Source organism: Plecotus auritus, assembly GCF_963455305.1.
Source record: "Plecotus auritus genome assembly, chromosome: X".
NCBI lineage: Eukaryota > Metazoa > Chordata > Mammalia > Chiroptera > Vespertilionidae > Plecotus > Plecotus auritus.
In genome coordinates, this window is record NC_137784.1 from 45,842,403 (window position 1) to 45,863,304 (window position 20,902).

Genomic DNA, 20,902 nt, shown 5'->3' on the forward strand with positions numbered 1-20,902 from the left:
GGGCTCAATTCTCTGTTCTAAAGCCACGAGCTGTAATCTCATCCCTGAGCAATATTCTCACAAACACACTATTGATTCCACAAGGATCTAGAAGAGAGTGTGCATGCCTCTGTGCGGCCCATCCCTACTTTTAGCCCCACAAACCAGCACAGACTCTTGATACATTACTGCTCTGCTTGGGAACCACAGCACATTATTGGATTTTCTGTTAAAGATATGAAGGAAAGTGTTCCAATTGTTTTTTCTTGGTCGCTCATTCTCGTATCTTTTCTACCTCTCAGGCAGTTCCTTATGTCTAATTAATACCTCCTGCTGTAATTTCAGTCTGCTTCCAGTGTGACCTCAGTTCGCTGACTCTACAACCCCTTTGCATCAAACCCTTAGAGATAAGTGGGCTTTCCTTAACACCTGTAATTTGGGCTTTGTGCTTTAAACTACTCAATACCCATTTTCTTTCCAGGGTCCTGGAGCAACACAAGCTCAACAAGGACCAGTGGGAGGAACGGATTCAGGTGTGGCATGAGGAGCATCGGGGCATGCTCAGGTAAGCCTGACCTAGCAACTGTGAGCTTCCACTGCCCCTGCAGGGAGAATGGCTCTGGGGGCATAAGAGGCAGAGAACTGGGGGAACACTGGAGGATGTTGGGGAGAGAGAGGGGGGGGGGAGAGAGAGGGAGAGGGAGAGAGAGAGATTGAAAGAGAGAAATGCAGTATACAGGGTTATTTAGAAATAGAAGGCTAATCAGAACCAGTATAAAGCTATAGTATAAAGCTATATTATTTTGTGAATGATAGCAACTGATAGTCCAAGTAGTTTTGACCATAACGAAATGGAGGATCCCTTGGGGTCCTTAGGGAGCATGTGGGCCACCAGGGGCTCCTCCCCAAGAAAGAAACAGAATGAGCTCTTTCATGGCAAACCACTTGGAGGCTCTCTAGTTGAGGAACAAATTTTGTTGTTTTGCCATCAGCATTCCATCTGGGCTCTGCTAAGAACATGCCTGTAAAAGAGGCTTCTATGGCAGCTAACATGCTAGGAAATAGCAAGGTTCAGCCTACCCTTATTTCCCTTGGGAACTTCAGACCTCAGACTTCATGTTGTGCTCTGTTTACCATCATCTGCTTACCTTCCATCCCCTTTTGCATCCCTGTTGGCAAGATACTTGTCAGAAATGCAGAGCAGATAGGCTTTCTCTCTCCCTAGGCCTGATTCACAGGCTTCCCTCTGTAACCTCCCACTCTGTTGTTTAGGGAGGATGCTGTCCTGGAGTATCTGAAGATTGCCCAGGACCTGGAAATGTATGGTGTGAACTACTTCAGCATCAAAAACAAGAAAGGCTCAGAGCTGTGGCTGGGAGTGGATGCTCTGGGTCTCAACATCTATGAGCAGAATGACAGGTATATCTCACAAGTATCTTAGATTATTTGGGCCACTCTGGCATTTAGCAATTACCAGAGAGTAAGACTGTATCTCCTAGGTCCCACCTCGATAGTTCTTTTTCTACCTAGTTTAGACCAGCCCAAATAATTGCATAACCTCCCTCGGGACTTTAAATCTTGCATTGACTAGATTTGCACTATCTACTATGGCTACATGTGGCTACTGAGCATTTGAAATGTGGCTACTCTGAATTGAGATGTGCTGTAAGCATAAACTATACACCAGACTTTGAAAACTTAGTATTAAAAGCAGAATGTAAAATGTCTCATTAATATTTTTTGAAATATTGCTTTGCATTTGTAAATGATAGTATTTTTGATGTACTGAGTTAAATGAACTGTTATAACAGTTCATTTCACTGGTTTATTTTTACCTATTTTTAAGTGGCTACTAGAACATGTGGCTCTTATTATATTTCTGCTGGACAACACTGGCCTAGAACCTACTTTGTCAGGATTTATAATTAATCCAACCCTTGTATAATGAGTAAGTGCCTTTTGGCCTATAAACTCTCTCTCTACAACCTTATATCATTTGCTTATTTTTTTCTCCTTTGGTCTGCTCTTGGTGAGGATGCAGATCAATAGATTATTGTTCCATATAACTTCTGAATCTTGGATCTCATTTACTTTCTCCCCAACTTTTACAATCTGGATGGAAGAGTCCCAATTAAATAGGAGAGGAGGTTCTATTACAAGGTCCATGTCACACAAAACATATAATAAAACAAATCTGAGAGATTGGGACAAAGAGTAATATGTTGGTTGTAGTATTGGGAGGTCCTTTGTGCAGCCTCAATGCTGACAAACTGACCTGGTGGCATGTCATGACACTAGCTGAGCGGGCAATGAATCTACCTCTTGAAAGGAGAAGTTGGCAAGGCACCAACCCTCTATGTCCTTCTTGTTTTGCCCTTGTCCTGATGTTCCTGGTCTCCATTTCTACAGACTGACTCCCAAGATAGGCTTCCCTTGGAGTGAAATCAGGAACATCTCTTTCAATGACAAGAAATTTGTCATCAAGCCCATTGACAAAAAAGCTCCGGTAAGTAATTCCTCCAACTGGCCAAAACACGTACTTGCCAAGGGATAATGCTAGAAGTAATCATGTAATTATAGTTTCCTCTCCCTTTTCTGGTGTGTGTGTGTGTGTGTGTGTGTGTACAGGAGGCACAAAAGGAGGTTGGTGATGGAAAGGGATGTTGATGCCAAGAAATGGTTAGGAGGCATCCTGTGCCTTGTGCCACCCTGCTACCTATGTTTCTGGAGAAACATGGGTGAGGGAGAGCCACAGGCAGTCTAAGTGCTGCCTCTTAGACACTGTCTTCTAATGCCCTGGGACTCAGGGTGGAAACAAAGAGTATATCCTATCTTATCTTTTAAAGCCTCTAGGCCCCAGAAAGTGGAAACTGTTCATATATAGGTGGCAAAAGTGGGTTTACAGTTGTTCATATGAGAAATAATACAATAATTAATAAAAATTCAAGAATAAACTTTGTTTTGAGTACTCACAACTGTAAACCTACTTTTGCCCCACACTATACTTGATTTATCTTTAATTGTGGAGAAAGGACAGAGCCAGGAGAAGTACAGATCCAAAGATGATCCTCCAAACTTGCTTTTTGGTATAACTTTGCTGATGTCCTCTCAAGACTTCTCTCCAGCCCAGCTGGTGTGGCTCAGTGGTTGAGTGTTAACTCATGTACCAAAAGGTCACCAGTTCGGTTCCTGGTTAGGGCACATGCCCAGGTAGCTGGCTTGATCCCCAGTGAGGGGCATGCAGGAGGCAGCCAATTGATGTTAGTGTTTCTCTCTCATCGATGTTTCTCTCCCTCTCCCTACCTCGACCTTTCTGTCTCTCTAAAATCAATAAAGTCACATCTTAAAAAAAAGACTTCTCTCCAAAGCAACCCAAGAATAAAAAAGTGATTTAGGTCTAGTCATTTCTTTAATGTGCTTGCTAAACACGTCTTACACACTCAGTTGCCTGTGGCTAACAAGACTGGAAAGCTGGTGATTGGGAGTAGGGTAGGAAAACCATGCTGAGCCAGACACTCTCATGAAACCTCAACTATTCTTCTTCAGCCTTGAGGTCTCTGAACTCATCCTGCTAGACACTTTAAATACACTATATTGTCTCCTTAAACCCTCAGCAACACTATCTGGTAGATAGTAGCATACCCATTTTATAACTGACAAAATTGAGGTCAGAAAGATGGAATGATTTGCCTAAGATCACACATCCAAAAAGGGTAGAGCTGTAATTAATACATAGATCATTTGACCTCTAGAGCTTGTGCTCCTTTCTCTGCATACTAAGCTATGTTAGATGGTAGCAGTTTAGGTTCAGTGGCAAAGGACCTGGTGGTTAGCTCATCAGCTTGGTCCAGTGGTATTTGTGGTAACAAACACAAACTCACTGGATTTCTCTCTCTCTCTCTCTCTCTCTCTCTCTCTCTCTCTCTCTCTCTCTCTCTCTGTGCGTTTATTGCTGCTATGTACAACTTTCACCAGAAAAAGTAAGTAATAAAGCCAGCTGAGAGCCAGGGTTTATTTAAAAAACAATAACAACCAAAACAATTGATGTTTAGGAGATTAATGTATTCATGTATGTATTTACAACCTGTTATTCCAAAAAAATACTTAAGGGGTTAGGTCTAGAATATGCTTTTAGAAGATAACAGAAACAGTCCACCCACCCATACATACTACACTCATTGTGTATATTGCAGGGATTATTGGGCCTCAGAGAGAGACCCCTGATAACCAGAAGGATCCCTAATTAGAAGATAAAATCAATTCCTGACTTAGAACTAGATTGAGGGTATTTTAGGATGCAAAGTTTGAAAGAAATTGTGGTTAGTTCAAAGAGCACTGATTTCAGAGTCAAGCCTCGGTTGTAGTTCTGGGTCTGCCACTAAACTGCCCTTTGACCCTGGCAAGTAACGTCACCACTCTGATAACTAGCCTTACCATATATAATATAAAATTTAGTTAATTATCTTTCCAGTGCTTTTGGACTTAGAGAAGTTCACCTTTATCTATCCCTCCAAACTTTTTCTAAATTCTGGTTTCCCACTAGGACTTTGTCTTCTATGCTCCCCGGCTGCGGATTAATAAACGGATCTTGGCCTTGTGCATGGGGAACCATGAACTATACATGCGCCGTCGCAAGCCAGACACCATTGAGGTGCAGCAGATGAAGGCACAGGCCCGGGAGGAGAAGCACCAGAAGCAGATGGAGCGGTAAGTGATGTGATATGGAGTGGGACCAGGACCAGGGCAAAAAAACCTATCTAAGTTGACAAGTCTGCTAAAAGCAGGACAGACATGAAGCCATCCTGGAACTGGGGGAGGGCCGAGAGAGAGAAAGAGAGAGAGAGAGAGAGAACGAGAGTGACCTCTATTGTACAACGATGACACCCCCTCCAAGAAGCAGGCATCAGAAGCTTAGGATTTCAGAGGCTCATAGGAAGGAGGCTCATTTCATAGTCCACCATTATCTATGATCCTCATGCCATTGCTCTTCTAGGCAAACTCTGGGTTGTTTCAGGCTATCTTACCAGTAAAGTGACAATAGCAGAAGGCTCTACACACATTTAAACTTAGACTATATAGGGGTTTTTTTAGTGGAATTTGGTAGAGCCACCATCAGCATCAACTTGGGAACTTGTTAGAAAGGCAGAATCTGAGACTTTATCCCATACCTATTGATTCAGAATCTGCAACTTGAGATCCTACGTAATCATTTCTCCAATGAAGATATGAAAATGGCCAATAGGCAAATGAAAACATCTTTAGCCATTAGGGAATTGTAAATCAAAACCACAGTGAGGTACCACTTCATACTCACTAATATGGATATAATAAAAACAGAAGATAACAGCTGCTGGCAAGGAAGTAGAGAAATTGGAACTCATATACATTGCTGGTGGGAATGTAAAATGGTTCAGCTTCTGTGAAAAAAGAGTTTAGTGATTTCTCAATAAGTTAAACATAGAATTTTCATATACTCCCACAATTCCACTCCTATTCAAAAGAATAAAAAACAGGTTTTCAAACAACTACATGTACCCATGTTCATAGTAGTGTTATTTACACTAGCCATACGGTGAAAAGACCCCAAATGTCTATCAGTGTATGAATGGATAAATTATATATCCATAAAATGGAATATAATTGAGCCATAAAAAGGAATGAAGTACTGATTGAAACTAAATATAGATGAACCTCTAAAACATTATGCTAGGTAAAAGAAACCAGACACAAAAAGTCACATTTTTCACAGGGGAGTTTTACCAAACATTCAAGGAAGAACTAAAACCTATCCTCCTCAGACTATTCCAAAAAATTCAAGAGGAAGGAACACTTCCAAGCTCATTCTATGAAGCCAGCATCACCCTAATACCAAAACCAGATAAAGATAACACAATGAAAGAGAATTACAGGCCAATATCCCTCATGAACATAGATGCCAAAATCCTCAACAAAATTCTAGCAAATCGGATCCAGCAGTACATCAGAAAGATCATACACCATGACCAAGTAGGATTTATCCCAGGGATGCAAGGTACAATATCCACAAATCAATAAACATGATACACCACATAAACAAATTGAGAGATAAAAATCACATAGTCATATCAATTGACGCAGAAAAAGCATTTGACAAAATCCAACACCCTTTCTTGATAAAAACTCTTAGCAAGGTGGGAATAGAAGGATCATACCTCAACATAATAAGAGCCATATATGACAAACCCACAGCCAACATCACACTCAATGGGCAAAAACTAAAACCATTTCCCCTAAGAACAGGAACAAGACAAGGATGCCCACTCTCACCACTCCTGTTCGACATTGTACTGGAAGTACTAGCCATAGTGATCAGACAAGAAGAAGAAATAAAAGGCATCCAAATTGGAAAAGAAGAAGTAAAACTATCCTTATTCGCAGATGACATGATACTGTACATAGAAAACCCTAAAGACTACATCAAAAAATTATTAGACTTAATAAATGAATTCAGCAATGTAGCAGGATACAAAATTAACGCCAAGAAATCTATGGCATTTCTATACACCAATAATAAACTTACAGAAAGAGAGACTAAAAAAGCAATCTCATTTGCCATTGCACCAAAAAAATTAAGATACCTAGGAATAAACTTAACTAAGGAAGTAAAACACCTATACACGGAAAACTGCAGGACACTGAAAAAAGAGATAGAGGAAGATATAAACAGATGGAAGAACATACTGTGTTCATGGATTGGTAGAATCAACATCATCAAAATGTTCATACTACCCAAAGCAATCTATAGATTCAATGCACTCCCCATTAAAATACCAATGGCATATTTCACAGACATAGAATGAACTTTCCAAAAATTCATCTGGAATAAAAAAAGACCCCGAATAGCCACAGCAATCCTGAGAAAGAAGAACAAAGTAGGTGGGACCTCAATACCAAATATCAAGCTGTATTACAAAGCCACTGTTCTCAAAACAGCTTGGTACTGGCATAAGAACAGACATATAGATCAATGGAATAGAATAGAGAACCCAGAAATAGACCCAAGCCACTATGCTCAATTAATATTCGACAAAGGAGGCAAGAACATACAATGGAGTCAAGACAGTCTCTTCAATAAATGGTGTTGGGCCCTAACTGGTTTGGCTCAGTGGGTAGAGCGTCAGCCTGTGGACTGAAAGGTCCCAAGTTTGATTCCAGTCAAGGGCATGTACCTTGGTTGTGGGCACATCCCCAGTAGGAGGTGTGCAGGAGGCAGCTGATCGATGTTTTTCTCCCATCGATGTTTCTGACTCTCTATCCCTCTCCCTTCCTCTCTGTAAAAAATCAATAAAATATTAAAAAATAAAATAAAAAAATAAATGGTATTGGGAAAATTGGACAGATACATGCAAAAAAATGAAACTAGAACACCAACTTACACCATACACAAAAATAGACTCAAAATGATTAAAGGAATTAAACATAAGATGGGAAACCATAAAAATACTAGAGGAATCCACAGGCAGAGAAATCTCAGACATATGCCGAAGCAATTTCTTCACTGATACAGCTCCTAGGGCAATGGAAACTAAAGAGAAAATAAACAAATGGGACTAAATCAAAATAAAAAGCTTTTGTACAGCAAAATAAACAGTTTACAAAACAACAAGAAAGCCCACTGCATGGGAGAACATATTTGACAATGTTATCCCCTATAAGAGTTTAATCTCCAATATTTATAGGGAATTCATACAACTTAACAAAAGGAAGATAAGCAACCCAACCAAAAAATGGGCAACGGACCTAACTAGATACTTTTCTAAAGAATAGAGAAGGAAGGCCAAGAGACATATGAAAATATGCTGAAAGTCACTAATCATCAGAGAGATGCAAATCAAAACGACAATGTGGTCCCATCTCACACCTGTCAAAATAGCTATCATCAACAAATGACAAGTGCTGGCAAGTATGCAAAGAAAAAGGCACCCTCGTGCACTGCTGGTGGGAATGCAGACTGGTGCAGCCACTGTGGAGAACAGCATGGAGTTTCCTCAAAACACTAAAAATGGAACTGCCATTTGACCCAGTGATCCCACTTCTAGGAATATATCCCAAGAAATTAGAAACACCAATTAGAAAAGATATATGCACCCCTATGTTCATAGCAGCACAACTCACCATAGCTAAGATTTGGAAACTGCGTAAGTGCCCATCAGTAGATGAGTGGATTAAAAAACTGTGGTACATCTACACAATGGAATACTATGCTGCGGTAAAACAGAAGGAGTTCTTACCATTTGCAACAGCATGGATGGAACTGGAGAGCATTGTGCTAAGTGAAATAAGCCAGTCAGAGAAAGATAAATATCACATGATCTAACTCATTTATAGAATGTAATGAACAACATAAACTGATGAACAAAAACAGATCCAGAGACAGAGAAACATCGATCAGACTGTCAAACCTCAGAGGGAAGGTACGGGAGGATGGGCTAAGGGGGAGAGATCAACCAAAGGACTCGTATGCATGCATATAAGCCTAACCAATGTACACAGACAACAGAGGGTTGAGGAAATGAGTGGGGGTATGGGGGGTTATAGGGGGATAAGGACACATATGTAATAACTTAGTCAATAAAGAAATTTTTAAAAAGTCACATTTTGTATGATTCAATTCATATGAAATATCCAAAATAATTAAATCTACAGACAGAGAATATAGGTGGTGTTCAGGGTCTGGGGGAGGGGAAATGGGGAAAAACTACTTAATGGGTGTTGGTTTTTACTTTGGAGTGATGAAAATATTTTGGATCTAGATAGAGGTAGTAATTATACACCATTATAAAAGTACTAAATGACACTGAATTGTTTGCTTTAAAATGGTTCATTTTATTTTATGTTACTATCACCTTATTAAGTTATTTAAAAATTAAGATCATAGGTGTTTCCTATACATTTCATAAAGAAAGAGCTTGGAACTTCAGGAGGCTTCTAATCCAGTAGGCTGGAAAATGACACCACATATGAGAAGTTAAACACCAAGGTTAACATTTATTCTTTAAAAAATTGCTGATGCCCTAGCCAGGGGTGGGCAAACTTTTTGACTCGAGGGCCACAATGGGTTCTTAAACTGGACCAGAGGGCCGGAACAAAAGCATGGATGGAGTGTTTGCGTGAACTAATATAAATTCAAAGTAAAGGAGCGGAGGGGAGAGCAAGAGAACCCTCCGCTCTTTCGGCTCCGCGGGCCGGATAGAACAGCCGAACGGGCCGGATCCAGCCCACGGGCCGCAGTTTGCCCACGGCTGCCCTAGCCAGTTTGGCTCAGTGGATAGAGCCTCGGTCTGTAGACTGAAGGGTCCCAAGTTTGATTTCGGTCAAAGCCACATCCCCAGGTTGTGGGCTCGATCCCTAGTAGGGGGCATGCAGGAGGCAGCTGATCAATGATTCTGTCTCATCATTGATGTTTCTATCTCTCTCTCCCTCTCCTTTCCTCTCTGAAGTCAATAATATATATATTTAATTGCTGAGATTGGACACTGTTTACAGAGCTGGATCTGGCAGAAATCTGCCCTCACGGACATCACAATCTAGTAGGAGAAAGAGGAAAAATAGTATACATCTAATTGTTCAAAGTATAAATGCTGTGTCATTTGTTCACTTGATAAATATTTACTGAGCAGTGGGAAAAAATAGACAAAAATCCCTGCTTTCATGAATCTGTCATTCTAGTTGGAAGAAACAGAATAAGAAAATTATGCAGTATGGGGAATAGCAATATTGACCTTAAATAGACAGCTAGATATTTCTCCAGCAAAATCACTTTATTTGGGAAATACAAAGAATTGCAATTTAAGACATGCAGTTTAATGGTGAAGTACATGCAAGTCCAGAGAAACAAAGAGGAGGAACACTCTTTTTTGGAACGGCTGTTCTAAACAAAGAGTCCATTAGAGGAAACTGAAAGTTAGAAGAAGAATGACTTTTCATTGGCTGAGTTATGGCAGTCTCCCATTGGCTGAGCAGTTACTGGGCCAGGAGGAATCTTTTATTCTTCCCTCTGAGGTAGTAAAGTAGTATCACTTCCTGTATGAGATGCAAGGTATGTCTCTTCCTATTGGGGTCAATAGTATACAAGTATTTGAGAGTTCTCTCTAGCCTCCTTACTCCATTTTAAATGAGGTTTCTGTTTATTAATTTTCATAGTAAGAAGTGCTGTGGATAAAAATAATAGGGAGGAAGGATGGGATAAAGGATAACCCAAGTATTCTGAGGGCTCAGAGAAAGAAAAGAAATCTAGCCAAGGGAGAAAAAAGATGTCGTGGAACAGGGCTGGCACAAGAAAAGAAAATATTTATTCTAGATTTGCAACAAATTCTGGTGGAAAGGAATCTAGAGTTGGGCTTCAGAGAACTGGCAGGGTCAGACCTGAGGACTGATGCCCTAGCCACAGAGTTCAGCACACTTGAAGCACAGTATCCCAGAAATAGTATAAAGTAGAAACCTTATCTCCTTATAATTCCATGAGGTTGCCAAGGCAGAACTTAATAGGCCATTTTACATATAGGAGTACTGAGAACAAGTGCAAAGAAGTGACATGGCTAAGGTTAACCACTGGTTACCAACTAGTTAGTGGCAGAGCTGAAAGTCCAGGTTGGATCTCCTGAGCCTTGGACAAACTGATTGGGCCTTGAGTGCACTGGCCCATGTGGAGCTATGGTGTAAAGATAAGGATGTGGAGATAAAGAAGAGTCATCCAAACTCAGTGTGTTAAATGGAAGGGGACTGAGGGTCCAGGGCCTGGGAACCTTGGGGGTCCCAATGCATCCATGTGGCCTTGATATCCTATTTAATCCCTTCTTTCTCCTTTCCTAGTGCTCTGCTGGAAAATGAGAAGAAGAAGCGTGAGATGGCAGAAAAGGAGAAGGAGAAGATTGAACGAGAGAAGGAGGAACTGATGGAGAAGCTGAAGCAGATTGAGGAACAGACTAAGAAGGCTCAGCAAGGTGAGACTTGGTGTCACCTGGAGAGTGGGTTTTTCCAGAGCCTAACTCTATGAGCTGGAGACCCTTCTTCCTGAGCTGCAGACTCAGGCCACATAATCCATATATGGCTACAGAATGGATAAAGTATGGGATAGGAAAAGAGTGTCCAGAGCTTTTTGCCAGCTGTGCCCTAGTATGAAACATTTCTAAGAAAGAAGATAAGTGTCTCTTATCTCTGCACTCTTCACCTCCTTTCCCCCATTTTCTCTTCCAAGAACTGGAAGAACAGACCCGTAGGGCTCTGGAACTTGAACAGGAGCGGAAACGTGCCCAGAGTGAGGCTGAAAAACTGGCTAAAGAGCGTCAAGAAGCTGAAGAGGCCAAGCTGGCTCTGCTGCAGGCTTCTCGGGACCAGAAGAAGACTCAGGAACAACTGGTAAAACTACAAAATGGGCTGGGATTGAAGGACCTGAGTTTTCTTCCCTCTCTGACTACTGGCTCTTTCCAGCAGGGCCTCAAGCAAATAGTTCATTCAGAAGCAAGCTGAGAAGTCACTGGTGTGGACCAGAAACCTTTTCAAGCAGTCTTCCCTAACTAACCCTTACTTTTATTCTATTTTCTTAGCCCTTGGGGATCTAAGCTGATGAATTGACAAAGGAAAGAGAGGAAGAAATGAAGGGATTCCCACTTGACTACCTAATGTGTGTTACAACTTTCCCTTTTTCCTTATTTTTATTACTCCTCTTCCAAAAATCCCTATGGCATTAACCCATATTGGATATATGTCCAGATAAGGAAATTAGGGCTCATAGAGGTTTAAGAGACTTCCCAAAGGTCTCACAGTTGTGATTAACAATGAGAACCCTTTTTGGCCTCTCTGAAGGGTTTGCTCCCTAAAATCATATGTAATACTGTGTGGCTATACATTTTTCAGGGGGGGGGGGGAAGGTGAGAATCAATACTTTACTAATAATTTTCAGGGTTCTGTGACTTCTGTGACCCAAATTCCTTGATATATGTTGTCCACACTGCTATTTGCAGTAGGAATACAGGAAACTTAAGACCTACTTCTCAGGGGGAAGCTTTCTCTAGATTTGCTCAAGGTGTGAGGGTATGCATAAGCTTTTACCCCTTGTTCAGATCACCTTGTGATACTTGAGTGTCTTTCCTATACTTGACCTGGGAAGAATCTTAGTGGAGCCCTAAGCATTCTAGGATAACAAGAAAGGGTCTGTCACTACAGGCAGTGACACAATGATCTCTAATGCACTGTGGGCAATACTGAGAGGGGGAGGGCTGAGGGATGAGAAGGAATAGAGAGATGGAAAGGTGAGGAAGAGACAGATAGTATGCTATTTGTTTTCAGGGGGTCTATACTCTAGGTTGGGAACTCTGATTTATAATTAAATGGTTTGAAGTTATTAGGGTGCTATAGTAGATTGACAATAGGAGTGGTCTTCTGGGATTCCTGGAGAAGGAGTGGTAAAAAGAGCCTCCAGGACAGCAAGCAAGTCCAGGTGAAGCAGTAGGTTCCCCATTGATTCCCCAGGAGAACTGGGGTTGAAGGGACCTGGGTCCCGAGACACCAGAAAGCCGAGCTCTCACAAGCTTCCAATTTATCCATAGGCCTTGGAAATGGCAGAGTTGACAGCTCGGATCTCCCAGCTGGAGATGGCCCGACAGAAGAAAGAGAGTGAGGCTGTAGAATGGCAGCAGAAGGTAAGACAGAGTACCCAGAGCAAAGCATTGTGGGAAGGGGTACCACATGCATAGATTCCAGTTCCATAGATTCCTTAGGTTTGGGTTCCTTCCCATTTCAAGCCTTCCTTGACAGCAGGCATTATGGGAGAAGGAGCTCAAGGCTTTCTCAAATAACTTCCCAGAATTCTTCAATACTCTAGGCTAGACTAAATGTTACCATGTAGTTGGAAGCTGTGAGGATTAGGCAATTGTGGCATATTGTGTGCCAAGAGGTAAAGGGTAGTATATGACAGTGGTCGGCAAACTCATTAGTCAACAGAGCGGTTTGCCGACCACTGCTCTGGGGAAATTGGTACAATAGCTCGTGTTATATAGTTGAGGAAACTAAGGATCAAACAGACAAAATGACTTGGTCTACCTGATGCCTGCCTTCTGCTAGGCCATTCTAGGTATGCATAGGATGCTGTGAGTTAGCTTGTTCTGATTGCTTGTCCATCTCTCCCTCCATTATTGTACAGGCTCAGATGGTACAAGAAGACTTGGAGAAGACCCGCGCCGAGCTGAAGACTGCCATGAGTACTCCTCATGTGGCAGAGCCTGCCGAAAATGATCAGGATGAGCAGGATGAGAATGGGGCAGAGGCCAGTGCTGACCTGCGAGCTGACGCCATGGCCAAAGACCGCAGTGAGGAGGAACGAACCACTGAAGCAGAGAAGAATGAGCGTGTGCAGAAGCACCTGAAGGTATCTAGGCAGGGCCAAAGAGTCAAGGAGACTGTGCATTGATTTAGTAGCCCATGGTCTTCCCTAGATCTTCATGGCAGGGAGGGGTGGGGTAGGTGGAGCAGCCTGTCTCAAGGCTATATGGGAGCCTGAGCCTTTCTCAAGTAAGAGCTTCAATGAGAGGTACCTCTTATTTATTTGTTTGTTTATTTAATTATAATCCTCACCTGAGGAGTGAGGATATGTTTTCCATTGATTTCTAGAGAGAATGGAAGGGAAAGGGGTGGGGTTGTCTTGGCCAGTTGCTTAGTGGTTAGAGCAGGTTCGATTCCCAGTCAAGGGCATGTACCTGGGTTGCTGATTCAATCCTTGTCCCCGGTCAGGTGTGGGAGGCAATCAATTGATGTGACTCTCTCACATTGATGGTTCTCTCTGTCTATCCCTTTCCACTCTCTCTAAAAAAAAAAAAAATCAATGAAACAAATGTCCTCTGGTGAGGATAAAAAAAAAAAAAAAGAAGGAGGGGGGAGAGGGAGAGAAACATCAATTGGTTGTCTTCCACATGCACCCTGACTTGGGTTGGGGATTGAACCTGCAACCCAGGTACATACACTTGACGAAGCATCAAACCCATGACCTTCTAGTGCACAGGCCGAAGCTCTAACCACTGAGCAATGCCAGCCAGGGCCACCTCTTTATTTATTAATCAGAACCTGAGCTGCCTCTTGTTTTTTCTAATCCTCCACCTGTACTCTGTTGACCTCTTATATTTAAGAAGTACTTAACTGACACAATTTCTACCTGAATCTTTGGTACATGGTTCTACTCTCAGGGAATATTTGTCATTAGTTGCAATTGGTCCCCTAAGTTTGTGTGTGTTTTTTTCCTTTTTATTCTTGCACCACTGCAATCCTAACAGGGCTAGAAAAGACTCTCAAAAACCTGTGTGTGTGTGTGTAAAAAGCAGGGACAAGGAGGGAAGACAGGAGACAGGAGAGAGGGGGAGGGAGATAGAGGAAGGGAAGAGTGGGGAGAGAGGAGAGGGAAGAGGGAAAAACTGGTTAAATAAAGGGAGGTAAAATTAGAGGGAGCCATTAACCTCTCATTCCCATGCATCCTCATAGGCGCTCACTTCAGAGCTGGCCAATGCCCTTGATGAGTCCAAGAAGACAGCCAATGACATGATCCATGCTGAGAACATGCGACTGGGCCGAGACAAATACAAGACCCTGCGCCAGATCCGGCAGGGCAACACCAAGCAGCGCATAGATGAGTTTGAGTCCATGTAATGGGCACCTAGCCTCTAGGGACCCCTCCTCCCTTCTTCCTTGCCCCCAGACTCCTATACTCTCACCTAACTCACACTGTGCTGGAGCCACTAACTAGAGCAGCCCTGGAGTCATGCTAAGTGTTCACTGTAGCCATGGAACGAAACCTAGCCCTTCAGCCCTCACTTATTTCCCTGGGCAGAGAAATAGCTCACCTTGGTGCCAATGGGACCCTCCTTTCCCTCTCTGTCCCATTCAATCTATCTTGCTAAAACAGACCACTTCTGCAGCTCAGAGGCACTTCTCACTTGATTTGGGAAACTTCCCTACATTTACTGTTGTTCTCTAGGTGTCAATTGTTGAGTAGGTTGAAAACTACTAGTAGCTCCCACCACTCCCTTCCTCTTCAGGGTCCTGTGATTTAATGAATTGGAACATCACAGGGTTTTGGGAAGGAAGCAGGGCCCTGGCTATATGCTCTAGGATGTCAACTGTCCATTCCTTCTAGAGTTATTTAGGCTTTATAATGATTGGAGGCTATAAAGATGTTCAGTTATTCTATCTCCCAGATCGGGCCTGTTACAAACGCAGTCCCGATAAGCCTTGTCCTTGACTTCAGGGACTCAGTTTTTCCCCAGGTTGAGAAGGAGAAGACAGTGCCTTCAAGGGACTTTACTAACATCTTAGAAGGCTATTTGCCATTCAGTCCAGGCAAGGCTGGGTAGAAGATCCTTTACCCAAGGTCATATGGGAGCCTAGGCTTGTTTCAAGTTATCTCCATGGGCCCAAGTATCCCTTATTATTCTGGGTTCCTCCTCCCTTCTTGGGATTTGCTCCTCCTCATTCAAATCCCCTACTGCTAGAACAGTAGGGTAGTTACCCCAAAACTCACCCAGTCCTATCTAGGACTTGCCAGAGGGAGGAAATATTCACACCTGGCTTCCATATTTTCCCTGCCATGGGTCCCAGGCCACTTCTCTTATCAGGGCTACTTGGGCCACAGCTTCTGCTTCAGGACCATCCAGACCTTGGTATGGTGATCCCTGGATGTTGATGTCAGTTGGCTCAATTGGTGAGTGGATAGAAGAAGCTGAGTGTGGTAAGAGAAGTCCATGGCCTGGACCCCAGTTTACTTGACTCCATCATGTGCCTAATAGCCCCTTCCTGTCACCTACCTCCAAGCTGGTGACTGGGACTTGCCTATGTTTAACAAACCTCTAACCCAGATCTTGCTACCAGCTGTGCTGTCCCTTAGAGCTGTAAAACAGAGAACTATTGGGGGCTCTGGCCTGGTCCCTTTCACAGTCCTACCCCTGACTCTCAACCAGGAGTAGCCTCTTCCTTCTCTCTGTTGCATGAGTGTCCTTTTTTATTCTACCAGTATTATACATTCTAGTGGCATCTAACTCAATATTAATTTCTGCATGTCTTGCTAATGAATCCTTTGAAGGTCGGAGCAGAGTCGTTTTGGCCAAATTCCCTTACCACTCCCATACCTGGGAAGTATATACTATATTATAAAAGAATATTTTTTCAGAAACATTAATGTAAGGAGCTTTCAGTATTAGTGATATCACCTGTTACTGTAGGTCATACAATTCTTCTTAAAGTACTTGGCATTTGGTTTTATTGCTCCTTTTTTTCCTTCTTCCCAGAGTTTGGTCCACAAGGGGCATACTGTCCCTGCAGGCAGTGTCCCTAGCCCAGAGCACATGGCTTTGATTCCCCCCGCCCCCTTTTCCTTACCTCCGCCTGACCTTGGGGAGTTTTATGTGCATTGCTGTGAATTATGTTGACACTTTCTTGGTAATATGCCGTAGATTGGCTAAATTTAAACCTGGAATTATGGGGCAATCTAGCTGCCTTAAGATGAGTAACCCACCCCCAGAGAGGCTGGGGAGAAAAGTTAGATTTTGTATTCAGGTTTCTGGGTATGTATTTTTGAGGTTTTTAAAAATTGTTGTGTTTTTTTTTTTTTTTTTGGAGGGGTTTATGCTCAACCCATGTTCTATTTCATTGCCAATAAAATTTAGGAAGACTTCACTGTGACTTGATGTTTCTTTCTAACATGAGTGGGTGACTATAAGACACTTCACTGTAATTTTCACTCTGTAGACCACAATCCCTGGTCTCATTTCATTCTCACTTCAGTCCTATGGGGAATGGATATGACTATCCTCATTTTATACAGTAACGAATGGCCGTGAAGAAGTAGAATTACTGCCCAGGGGCACAGGACTGTCTGGCTTAATAGCCTATGTCCTTTTCACAGCTTCAGGCCAACTTTTCCTGTGTAGGTGGACCCTGCACATGGTCAATGTAATGTTCCTTGGGCTCGCTTAGTATTGAGGCTTTTGGGCTGTTTTGAGGGGTGGTTTGTATCTCTGAACTACTATTCTTGTGGTCAAGCCCTGTCCTGCCTCTTTGTCAGCAAGGCCTCTAGGCTTGCCGACCTCCTATTACATTTATTGAAGTGCCAATGAAGGTCAGATAAATTACCTTGAGGAAAAGGTGGTGTAGAGTGGGGTATAAAGTGAGGGTGGGTTGTTATGTATGTACAAAAGCTGCTAGGCAGTGTTTATGGTTTATAAAACATGTCAACTTTGTTGCCTATATATGGTTATCCTGATTTTGAAGGTGAGGAAATTGAGACTCAGATAAGCCTTCCAGGACATTTTGAACCTGGCACACTCTCTTCACCAGCCCTTTTTGATGGGCCAGTACTTGCAAGGAAAAGTGAATTACATATTCTTTAAGCCTAAATTCTTACAATAACCTTTTGAGGCAGAGGTTCCAAACTTGACTGCACACTAGAATCTTAAAGATTCTGAAGCCCAGATCATGTCCTCAGATCAAATTATAATCATGCTTCTGTATAGTATTCGATGGTTACAAGGTACAGAAAAACTTGGGACCCAATGCTCTGAACATAAGAGTATTTTATCCCATTTTACAGATGGAGAAATTGAGGCCCAATAAGATGAATTAACTTGTCCAAGGTTACAGAGATTAGAAATAGTAGAGTAAGGAGATGAACACGGGCAGTCTAGTTCATGAACCTGTGCTCTTAACCACTGTGCTATATTTTCTCCCTACCATTCCCAACAGAGGATGGGCATGCACTGGAATAGGATATACTTCAATTTTAAGATAGCAAATAGAATTCTAGGGCTCTAGAACATAAGTATAGGAGAGGGGATTAGGAATTTCTGCTATGATTATCCCAACTTTTGTTGTATTGTGGAATGAAGAAGCTTTAAGTCCCCTCCAACTTCAACGAGAGAATGTCTTTTGTATGCTTTGTATGTGGGGCTATATAGCTGTAATTGATTATTTTTTTTAAAGAGGAAGACAGAGGGACTTTCTGCTTCGAGGAAGATGGATGTGATAAGCAGGATAATGGCTCCACAAAGGTATCCATGTTCTAATTAATGAAACTTGTGAATACATTACTTTATGTGACAAAAGGGACTTGGGGATGTGATTACGGATTTTAAGATAGGGAGATGATGCTGGGTTATCCAAGTGGGCCCATTGGAATCACAGGGGTCCTTAAATGATGGGAGAGGGTCAGAATCAGGTTTGAAGATGCTATGCTGCTAGCTTTGAAGATGAAGGACAAGGACATAAGCCAAGAATGCAAGTAGCCTTTATAAACTGGGAAAAGCAAGGAAATAGATTCTCCCCTAGAATCTCCAGAAGGAACACAGTACTGCCAAAAATCTTTGTTTAAGCTAAATTTAAGCCTAATTTGGACTTCTATCTGCCCTCTAGGTAATAAATAAATTTGTGTTCTTTTAAGCCACTATAACATTGTTATCCACTTCTCAAAATTCTCCATTTTTGAAATGACAGTGTTATAAAGATGGAGAATAGGACAGGTTGCGAGTAGTTAAGGAAAGGGGGTGAAGTGTGAAAAGTAGGTGTGGCTATAAGAATAATCTGAGGGATCCTTGCGGTGATTTTCTTATCTTGACTGTGTCAGTGTCAATATCTTGGTTGTGATATTGGAGTATAGTTTTCAAGATGTTACCCTTTGGGGAAACTGAGTAAAAGGTACATGAGAGCTATTATTTACTATGAATTCATGTGAATCTATAATGATCTAAAAATAAAATATATTTAATTAAAAAGGGGGAGGTGCTCCTGGATATATATCCACGAGCAATGAGTGCTTCTGTGCACCAAAGGAAATAGCAGTACTATTTGCAGCAGTTCCAATCTGGGAACAAAAAAATACCTATCAACTAGAGAATGGACAAAACTACAGTATATTCATACAATGGTATATTGCTCAGCAATGGAAGTAAATGAACTACTGATGCATACAACAATGATATGGGTGAATCTCAAACACATTAGATTGTACAAAAAAGGGCAGACACAAAAGAGAACATTGTATAATTACAGTTATATGGAATTCTAGAGCAGACATGGTTGTCTGGAGCTGGGGTGGGAGGAATGGACTGGAAATGGGTACAGAACAACCTTCTGGGGTCTTGAAAATAGCCTTGGTTTGTGTGGGGATTACAGGATATAAACTTGTAAAAAACCATCCCATTGTATGTAAATTACAACTCAATAAGGAAAGAAAAAACAGGTGGCTCCCTCACTGCAAAAGTTTGAAAATATCTTGAACAATGGTTTTCAAATTTTTGTGTGTATCAGAATTACTGATTAAAACTTCTGGATTTTTTTTAGGCTCTAAAGTAACATTTATTTTTTCAAAGTAAACATGTGCATATATAGGAAACTGAAAAACACAAGCAAAAACAAAGCCATCCATAATCACAAGCTGTTTACAGTCTGACGGGTCCTTCTAAGTCCTGTGTATCTACACAGCTAAGCTTCCATTTTTATGTAATTAAGATGGTACAGTTATGTATCATGCTTTCTCACACATCATGAATATTTATCATTTCAAAGTCCCAAAGCTATGAGTATTTTGATAACCAAGAATACCCTACACCAGCCTTGGGCAAACTACGGCCCACAGGCCGGATCTGGCTGTTCTATCCAGTTCTCTTGCTCTCCCCTCCGCTCCTTTACTTTGAATTTATATTAGTTCACACAAACACTCCATCCATGCTTTTGTTCTGGCCCTCCGGTCCAGTTTAAGAACCCATTGTGGCCCTCGAGTCAAAAAGTTTGCCCACCCCTGCCCTACACCAACTCAATCTGGAAGAAAATGTAATTCTGCCTTACTTGGTGAAAAAAAATTCATAAAGGACAAAAATAGCAACAGACCTCTAGATAAAAGATATTCTTAAAGTTACAATTAAAATATTGTGTTCCCTTAATGTTTCATTAAAAATGAGACCCAAAGCAAGAGTACACAAAGTATAATGCATCTATAAGAAAATTATGATTTATAATTTAAAATATTAGCAGGGAAGGAAGTTTTGACTGAAGTACTTAACAACATATTCCTATAGCACAGCCTAAAGAGATGCATGCACATCAGTGGTTATCACCACAATGTGCATATGAACACATCCACACACACCCCTCACATGAACAAGTCCTGATGTCCATTTCTGAGATGGTTCAATAACTCCATGTCCAAGATGCCTCTTTTCTAACAATTATAACAAAAGGATATTTACAAATTGATTAATTCACTAGCTCTACTTTTTATCAGACATTGTCACCTTAGGACATCTAAAAAGCTCCAAAGTTGCAAAAAGAAAGCGAAGAACCTTGTCCACAGTAAACACAGGTACTTTACAAAAATATATATAGACCTATAGTTATAACCTAAAACTTTCTTCTAGGTATGGAAATATTAGCAAAGAGCCCTTCCCTTCACCCTTCTTCTTCTCCCTCCTCCACCACTTCAGTGACTAAATACAGAATACCTGGCTCCAAGAGGTGGCTTAACAAAGACACTCCCAGAAGACAGTCCTTCCTAAAAACTAATAAGAGTGCTTTTATAAAGGGACTACTGACCCGGTGCATGAAATTCGTGCATGGAGGGGGGCGGTTCCCTCAGCCCAGCCTGCACCCTCTCCAATCGGGGACCCCTTGGGGGATGTCAGACTGCCTGATTAGGCCTGATCCAGCAGTCAGACATCCCTCTTGCAATCTGGGACTGCTGATTCCTAACGGCTCACCTGCCTGCTACCTGATTGCCCCTAACTGCCTCTGCCTGGCTGCCTAATTGCCCCTAACCTCTCTGCCTGCCTGCCTGATCGCCCCTAACTGCCTCTGCCTGCCTGCCTAATTGCCCCTAACTGCCCACCCCTGCTGTCCTGATCTCGCCCCCAACTGC

General features: G+C 41.9%; 1 protein-coding gene across 1 annotated transcript in view; it reads left to right on the plus strand.

Annotated features, from left to right (window-relative positions):
• Positions 1–16,674, plus strand: part of MSN (moesin) — an 86,560-nt gene extending 69,886 nt beyond the window's left edge. The window contains exons 6-14 of the mRNA XM_080652982.1: positions 461–544; positions 1,252–1,398; positions 2,389–2,485; positions 4,523–4,686; positions 10,831–10,961; positions 11,216–11,376; positions 12,567–12,659; positions 13,160–13,384; positions 14,488–16,674. Coding sequence (XP_080509108.1) covers positions 461–544; positions 1,252–1,398; positions 2,389–2,485; positions 4,523–4,686; positions 10,831–10,961; positions 11,216–11,376; positions 12,567–12,659; positions 13,160–13,384; positions 14,488–14,652 — 1,267 coding nt within the window. The 3' untranslated portion in view covers positions 14,653–16,674. The remainder of the gene's footprint in view (positions 1–460; positions 545–1,251; positions 1,399–2,388; positions 2,486–4,522; positions 4,687–10,830; positions 10,962–11,215; positions 11,377–12,566; positions 12,660–13,159; positions 13,385–14,487) is intronic.
• The last annotated feature ends 4,228 nt before the right edge of the window (positions 16,675–20,902 follow it).